Source organism: Vipera ursinii (genome assembly GCF_947247035.1).
Source record: "Vipera ursinii genome assembly, chromosome: Z".
In the NCBI taxonomy this organism is placed as follows: Eukaryota; Metazoa; Chordata; class Lepidosauria; order Squamata; family Viperidae; genus Vipera; species Vipera ursinii.
This window is the reverse complement of record NC_139517.1, coordinates 16647775-16656561: the sequence shown is the minus strand read 5'-3', so window position 1 is coordinate 16656561 and position 8787 is coordinate 16647775. Positions and strand designations below refer to the sequence as shown.

The following is an 8787-nucleotide window of genomic DNA, read 5'->3' as shown; positions in this document are numbered from 1 at the left end:
TTCCCACCATTCCTTGGAAAAAAATCAGCCATTGAACTTTTTTTGCAATTAGTGCCATATATTAAGCTGACCATATGCTTTGTCTCCTCTTTCCAATTCCAGGTTGACAAAAGCTTGTAAGTTGCTCCTGCACCGGAGTGTCTCTTGTTAACACCTCCCCAACAAGGATTGGCTTGTTTTGCACAGCATCCAGGCTGGGCCATCAATTCCCTCTAGTTGACCTCACCTTGGCCAGGACAACTCCCCATACCTCAGAGATGGGGGTGGCCAAAGTCATCCAGCACTTCAGTGAGGCCGGTGGGGCAGGAGAACTCCAAGAAGATGAGTCAGTGGAATCCCCCCAAAACTGTCACAATGGCAAACTCGTCACCATCCAGCCACGCAGCCGTTTTGTGAAGAAGGATGGCCACTGCAACGTACAGTTTGTCAACTTGAGTGAAAAGGGTCAGCGGTATCTTACCGATATCTTCACCACCTGTGTGGATATCCGCTGGCGCTGGATGTTCCTCATCTTCTGCCTTTCTTTTGTGCTCTCCTGGCTTCTCTTTGGCTTCACGTTCTGGCTCATTGCTGTACTTCATGGAGATTTTGCACCTGAGCACCCTCCCAACTCAAGGCCTTGCTTCTCCGAGGTCACCAGTTTCATGGCTGCCTTCCTCTTCTCCTTGGAGACCCAGACGTCCATTGGATATGGCTTCCGTAGCGTGACAGAGGAATGCCCCTCGGCTGTCCTGGCTGTCGTCTTGCAGTGCATTCTGGGATGCATCATTGATGCCTTCGTCATTGGTGCCATTATGACCAAGATAGCCAAGCCAAAGAAACGCAACGAGACCCTTGTTTTTAGCGAGACTGCTGTGGTAGCCATGCGAGATGGAAAGCTCTGCCTTATGTGGCGTGTGGCTAACCTGCGGAAGAGCCACCTGGTAGAGGCCCACGTCCGTGCCCAGCTGCTGCAGGTAAGGAGGATATGGTGAGGAACAGTAACAGACAGAAAAGCAGTCAGACAATTGGGGAAATTTTAAGATATATTCTACAATTACTGAAGTGGTACAGGAAAGGATGAAAAAAAAATCTGGATTGGGAAGAGGGTGAGACAGCAAGAGAAAATTTGGAGGAGACAAATCTGGCTGGAACATTGAGAACAGCAGCTACAGGAATATTAATATAGGATGGATGGATGGATGAATGGATGGATACATGGGTTTAAGAAGAGAGAAGCTGAATTACGTGGATCTGGAAGGAATGATGAATACAAGGTTGGTTTCTGAGTAGCATATAGAGCATGTTCACAAACACAAATAGGCTGTTTAAGCCCTTCATACCATGTGACAATCATGCAATGAAACCTTGGTGTGATCTAGGCCAGAGGTCCTCAACCTTTCGGGCACCAGGGACCGGTTCTGTGGAGAGAGGTTTTTCCATGGACTGGAGTGTATGTGGTTTTGTGTGCTGCTTGCATCTCGCGGATGGGGCTTTGCTCGTTTGTGCAGCCCAGTTGCTGGCATGCTGCAGCCCGGTACTGATCCACAGACTAGGGGTTGGGGACCCCCGATCTAGGCTTTACACTGAGAGAGCCAACAACTTCAATCTCATATTTTTTTTCAACCATCAGAAATGACTATTGGCTCCACAGAATGGATTTTACACCTTGTCCTAAATAAAAAGCCTAATATATAATCTCTCCTCCTTCCTTTGTCTCCTTTTCACACAGCCTCGTGTGACCCCTGAAGGCGAGTACATTCCCCTGGATCACAGTGATGTTAATGTGGGCTTTGATAGTGGCACTGACCGCATTTTTCTGGTCTCTCCTGTGACCATTGTGCACGAGATTGATGCAGAAAGCCCTCTTTATGAGTACGGTCCTATGGAGCTGGCCAACGCTGACTTTGAACTGGTGGTCATTTTGGAAGGTATGGTAGAAGCTACTGCCATGACCACTCAATGCCGTAGTTCCTATCTGCCAAGTGAACTGCGCTGGGGACATCGCTTTGAACCTGTACTCTTTGAACGGCGTGGGCACTATGAGGTTGATTACCAGCACTTCCATCGTACATACGAGGTGCCTGGAACCCCAGCATGCAGTGCCAAGGAACTCAGCCAACGTAGATACAGGGTCTCCCCCATTGGAACCACTGCTGCTCGTTCTTCCTTCTGCTATGAGAATGAAGTGGCACTTACAACCTGCCATGAGGAAGAGGAGGAGGAAGAAAGCCAGGGAAAACAGCGGGTGAGTGTGGAGAATGAAACAACTACTACCACCACGTGACGGGATCCTTGTCCCTCAACTGAGGAGAGCTGAGGAAAGAAGAGGTAGCACCCGTACCAGACTTCACATAGTTGGGCTGTTAAAACAATTGGCCAAAGGACCACATTTTCATACTTTGACTGACTGTACCCCCAAATCAAACACCTCAGCTTGGTCGCTGCTAGAAGAAATAGCACGGAATGAATGGAAGACTTTTCTAGATCATTTGTCTCTGAGGAGAGTTAAGGGGTTATAGATATCACACTTACGTCTATGTGAGGGGAAAGGGGAAGTTTTACCCCAGACAAAACTGCGAGAAAGAATACCCATTTCATGGACTTCCAAACAGCCCATGTATAACCTGATGTTTGTGGTAATACAAATTAAGATAACACTAGTTAGGTGGAAGTCTGATGGATCAACAATATGTTTATGGTAAGGAGCTTGAAAGCTCTGTAAGAAGATGCTTGATGATGCTCTACTAGTGGCTGCCCCATCGTAGCTGTCTCGTGTATGAAGCTCCAGGAAGCAAATGGAGAAGAAGCATTCTGTGAACAGTGGAAATGATGGTTAGGTGAAATTCTACAGAACTGGAATATGTCTGGTCTATAATGAAGCAGTTCTGCCAAGTTTAAAGATGTGCATTTCTTTTCAGAGATAGAAATGATATATCCACAGGGCAATAACCTAATCGTACACCCCAGGAATACCCCTTTCTCACGCCCAGATAAGGAAACCTTTCCTAATTAGTCCTGCAAAAGTAACTGGAAATTCTTAACAAGTACACATGCTGAGAAGTTTATTATTGTGGTCTGATAATACTTGGAATAAAGGAGTCTTTATAAGAATGGATAATGTAGTGTGCTGCATAACATACACGTGGAACTACAAAACAAGTGATTTCATTAAAAATGCAACGTAACCCGTGATAGCCATATCATTTTTTTTTTCATCCTTCTGGGAATACATACATATAAACTTTCACATTAACAGGGATATGAAAGGCTGCCCACTCTAAAATTAATTTTTGAAAGGCAAACAAAGAGAACTATAGATTTAGAGTTAAATCTGTTCTGTTCTGCTCTTTTCCCCGTGTCATACCATGAGTGATAACAAACCCGGTCAATATTTTGTCTTCTGCTAATGTGCTCCCATTGATTTCAGTGACACAGATGGAAGCTTGTTAAATAGTTGTGGCACCTGGATCAGAACTTTTAAACTTGTATTTTGCTGAGCTCAGTGCCTCTCCTCCGCCCACTTGCTCTATGGCTAACTGAGGAATGGCTGGAAAAGAAGGATGGATTGGGGAGGAAGGAAAGAAAGATTATCCTAGCATCACATTAAAAATCTCAGTCCAATCATCTGCTCCCCAAAGCTTGATGCATATCAGAGCTATGAAAAATCCTGACCCAAACAGCTGCTACCCAAGCTGGTGGATGGTAGCAACATAGGCTGAAGGTCAAAGAGGTGATAGCTGAGATTGGATTTGCCGCTGGGAGCTCAGATTAATATGACACAGTTCCGTCATTAATCTTGTTTTATGCCAGCGACACGGGCGGGTAGAGGCAAACGCATTGGGCTGTACCCTCTTCACAGTTTTCATTCCTATCACCCTGGACCCCAAAGCACTGGCACCCGGTGTTCATTTGGGTGCCAATAATGTGACAGAATGTCAAGAACTCCTCGCCACCAACATAAGCAGATGACAAATTCAAGTGATAAAGCATTGTCCTTAAACTTAAAATATCCTCTCGTGGGCCTCTAATCTCTAGGCCAAGGGCATATTTTAGATTGACATGTGAAGGTTACCTCCAGATTGGGGCAGAGGTCAAATACCCACTGTTTTGTCATGCTTCTTTACTGAGTGACCTGTGTCTGCCTACGGCTACTTCCATATTGTTGATGTTCTCTACCTTGACCAGCCAACCTTGGTCTAAGATCTCATCCCAATGTTGCTTCTGGTGTGTCTAGAAAGAAAATAATAACTATCTGCACTTCATTCACCTTTAACATCACAGCTTATTTCCTTTCTTCTTCCATGGGTAGGAACAGGGCTTTTTTCCTCATAGAACGTTCAGAACGGAGTTCCGGCACCTTTTTTGGATGGAACCTTGTAGGGTAGGCAAGGCGGGTTGTATGACATGTGTGAGTTCCGGCACCTTTTTCTTTTACAAAAAAAGCACTGGGTAGGAATATTTGGTATACCTTGACAGGCAAATTTTTGAGATACAATTATACAAATATAAGTTTTCAGTCATCATCATCATCATCATATCACATTTTTCTATATGTGAGGAAGAATCCTACCTGTATTTGTTTTCTGATGATTCAGATTTGGGCTACCTCTTAAACCAATAACTGGCTATGAATTATTATTGTCTTTTCTTTAAGAAGTTCAAGGCTCATAGATATACGAATATCTTCCCTCCTTCCACCACACATTTTATTATCGCATCAACCTTGGCTGAAGATTGGCTGAAAGAAAGCAAGTGGCTCTGTAAGGAAACTTTAAAAAAAATAGAGATTTGAACAAAGGTCTTCTTAAACCTATTGTGATTTGATCCATATAGTTTCTTCGGGAAAATTTGGTCCCAGATCTTTGTCCTTCATGATACAAGAAGGGTCTTGGTTTATTTTTTGATTGAAGCTGTTAGCAAAGTGCTTCTTGAGTTATCAGGAACCTTCACAGGCAAAAGCGTACTGAGAATGGTAAGAGTCACACAGTAACCACACAGATACACTGAGCTGTGATAAACAGAAAAATACTTTACTATTAGGTGTAAAAACAAAAACACAATCCGAATAAACAGTCCAGGTCATACACGAATAACAACAGATAAGCAACAGCAACAGTCCAGGGAGTATCCAAAATACAATGTCTTCTTACCGGTCTGAAGGTCAAGTACACAGTTCCTAAGGTTTAACACGGTAGTAAGCCAAAAAGCAAAAACAATGAAAGCAAAGAGAGAGAGAGAAGCCACGTTTCTAGCTCCCTCTTATGGCCATTGGAAAAACTTACACACCCATTGGCCAATTAGCACCTTAAGGTTATAACATCGTGGTTTATATATTTCCAACCCAACCAGGTAGGCTATAACCATATGCCTAACAAAAGCCATGTCCCCCTCTAATTTCTGACAACTCTGAAACCAGTGTGCAGTATAAAAACTACTTAAATGTCACAAATGAAAATGCACAAGGCTAGGTTAACCTTTGAATAAAATGACATTTCTATTGGACAACTGAGAGCCCTCTTCTTGAGGTTCACATGTAGGAGGTTACCTCAGAAACGGTCTCATCCCAATTATATCATCCCATTCCACCCCGTCAGGCAGAGGGAATCTGTTGTAGATCCCTTTGGTTAAAGTCTTTTTAATGGTAGGATCCAGGATGGGAGCCTTCCCTACTGTGGCCCCACTCTTTGGAACACCTTACTTCCAGAAGTGAGGTGGGCCCCCATTCTTCTTGACTTCAGAAAGAGTGCTAAGACCTGGTTCTGCCAATTGGCATAATGTTATGCACAAGAAATAAGCAGCCGGGATAGAGTTCAAAAGCACTATGAGTTTATTTCATGCCACCTGTGCACAAGAATCAGATCTACTAATGGTCAAGACAAATTGGCAGCAGATAAGAGTCAACAGACTTCAAGGGGGCTGGACTTAGGTCTCGTATGGGGACATGGGGACTCCAAATTCATGATGCTTTTGACCCCGTCCTTGGCTCAGCCTGGTCATCTACACGCAGGGGTTGAAGAGTGTTAAGAGAAGCCTGGGGACGGTTGGTGTTATGAGTGTGCGCTCTCCCCCTTTTTAACTTTTAATTCTGTAACCTTCTAATTTGCTTTTAAACTTTGTTCTTATTTATGCTTTTACATTTTGCAACATGTTTTTTATTGTTAAGCTATCCAGAATCACTTAGGTAAGGTAGGTAGTATAGAAATGTGATGAATGGGTGGGTGGGTGGGTGAATGGATGGATGGATGGATGAAAAAAGGATGGAGTCAGGATAGAAATGGAGGGAAGAAATGGAGGTAGTGACAGATTTTATTTTCCTGGGCTCCAAGATCACTGCAGATGGGGACTGTAGCCAAGAAATTAAAAGACGCTTGCTCCTGGGGAGGAAAGCCATGGCAAATCTAGACAGCACACTAAAAAGCAGAGACATCACCCTGTCAACAAAAGTGCGTATAGTCAAGGCTATGGTCTTTCCAGTTGCAATGTATGGTAGTGAAAGTTGGACCATAAGAAAGGCTGAGCGCCAAAGAATTGAGGCCTTTGAACTGTGGTGCTGGAGAAGACTCCTGCGAGTCCCTTGGACTGCAAGGCGATCAAACCGGTCAGTCCTAGAGGAGATCAATCCTGACTGCTCTTTAGAAGGCCAGATCCTGAAGCTAAAACTCAAGTACTTTGGCCACCTAATGAGAAGGAAGGACTCCCTGGAGAAGAGCCTAATGCTGGGGAAGATCGAGGGCAATAGAAGAAGGGGACGACAGAGAATGAGGTGGCTGGATGGAGTCACTGAAGCAGTAGGCGTGAGCTTAAATGGACTCCAGAAGATGGTAGAGGACAGGAAGGCCTGGAGGAATGTTGTCCATAGGGTCGCGATGGGTCGGACACGACTTCGCAGCTAACAACAACAACAGGATAGAAAAAAGGTGCCAACTAAGAAATGAAGCTCATTTGAGGAAGAAAGGTGCCCATTTAGCCCTAGGGGCTAAATGGGAAGAAGTAGAAGAGAACATGGCAACCACTAAAGCCAGTCAGAAAGCAGCCAGTTAATTCCATGGATTCCCAGCCCTTTACTTATTTTGGGGACCCAGAGAAAAAAGTAAAAATATTAACACTTCCAATCAACTACATTTGTTGCCAGCAAAAATGAACCAAAGGGTGGGCTGGCAAAATCAGGCCCTCGTCTTGCTCAAATGACGGGCATACTCTTGGGAACCCGAAGGTAAAGTTTTGAAAGGAGCTATTCTTCTCCTCTTTTCATCCTTTCATACAAACAGAACTTGAGGATGGCCTGCGGAAAGAACTGAGCAAAAATACAGATGCTTAAGATACGGCAAAGGGTATCACGGCTCCAAAGAAATTATTTTAACAAGCTTCATAAACATACGAAAACAGTTTAAGATTCACTGGGCTACAGAAACATGCTCCATCTCTGTTCTGCATTAGCGCTAAATCTATCACTGGCCAACTTGCTTGGCCAATGGCCAACTGATCAGCATCCACAGAGTAATTTATTTGACATAAGTGATTCAGAAGTGGCCCCTGCCCTGCCTCAGGCGCAAAGGTCAACACTCATACACCTTGCTATCTGAGAGAGCCTTTTCTTTCTCAGTGCTGTCACTGCCCCCATGACAACAGCCCGCTGCAGTCTATTGTCACCTCATCCATTCCTTTGAGAGAATTCTGGCAGAAGAAATGGAGACTTCCAGAGAGATGATCCAATCCCACTCTCTACTGGCCATCACTGGAATTGCAAGCCTGCAACAGCACTGCACTCGAGTTTCTTTTTTAGATATAGGAGTCAAGCTAACTCAGTCCTGTGTCACTTTTAACAAGTAAGAAACATTGTGCACTACACATCCGAGAAATTTTTTGGTAGAGTTGTTCAGTTATTTCCAACATTTGTGATCCAACAGATATTTCATCAGACTGTAAGTCAGCGACTGCATCTCTTGAGTTCTTTACATTTATCATTCTAATCTAGGCAATAAAGAAATGTATGAATTGTTATTCTGAGTTACAGCTGCATATACCCCTATAGTTCATGCATCCAAGTTTTACAATTCATGAGGAACTTTATATGCATTTCTCTGCTCCTTGTTTTTGTTGTTAGTTGCAAAGTCGTGTCCGACCCATCACGACCCCATGGACAATGTTCCTCCAGGCCTTCCTGTCCTCTACCATCTTCTGGAGTCCCTTTAAGCTCACGCCTACTGCTTCAGTGACTCCATCCAGTCACCTCATTCTCTGTCGTCCCTTTCTTCTCTTGCCCTCAACCTTTCCCAGCATGAGGCTCTTCTCCAGTGAGTCCTTCCTTCTCATTAGGTGGCCAAAGTATTTGAGTTTTAGCTTCAGGATCTGGCCTTCTAAAGAGCAGTCAGGGTTGATCTCCTCTAGGACTGACCGGTTTGATTGCCTTGCAGTCCAAGGGACTCGCAGGAGTCTTCTCCAGCACCATAGTTCAAAGGCCTCAATTCTTTGGCGCTCAGCCTTTCTCATGGTCCAACTTTCACAGCCAATTTCTGTGCTACATTCATTCAAAGCACCATCAGATAGCAAAGTATTGCAAAATTCTATATTTTGCTGCCTTCTAATGATTGTCTGGATTTGTGCAGACAGATATAAGGATGCTTAGAAATATATGATGTCCTGTAGAGTTCTCTATTCTAGGTGCATTAGACAGCAGCTCCCAGGGATTTAAAAAAAATTTTTTTGGGGGGGGGGGGAAGCATCAAATTAGGGAAAGGCTGTTCTAACACAACAGGTAAGATTAAGAGTGACTGCTAAAGCCTTAGCTGGCAAATTGTTTGCCAT

General features: G+C 44.1%; 1 protein-coding gene across 1 annotated transcript; it reads left to right on the top strand.

The window, feature by feature from the left end:
- Positions 1-257: 257 nt before the first annotated feature.
- KCNJ14 (potassium inwardly rectifying channel subfamily J member 14) lies at positions 258-2266 on the top strand (the record flags this gene model as incomplete). The annotated part of the gene is made up of 2 exons (XM_083378825.1): positions 258-956; positions 1712-2266. 2 exons carry the CDS (start codon positions 258-260, stop codon positions 2264-2266), a joined length of 1254 nt encoding a protein of 417 aa, XP_083234951.1.
- Between the last annotated feature and the right edge of the window lie 6521 nt (positions 2267-8787).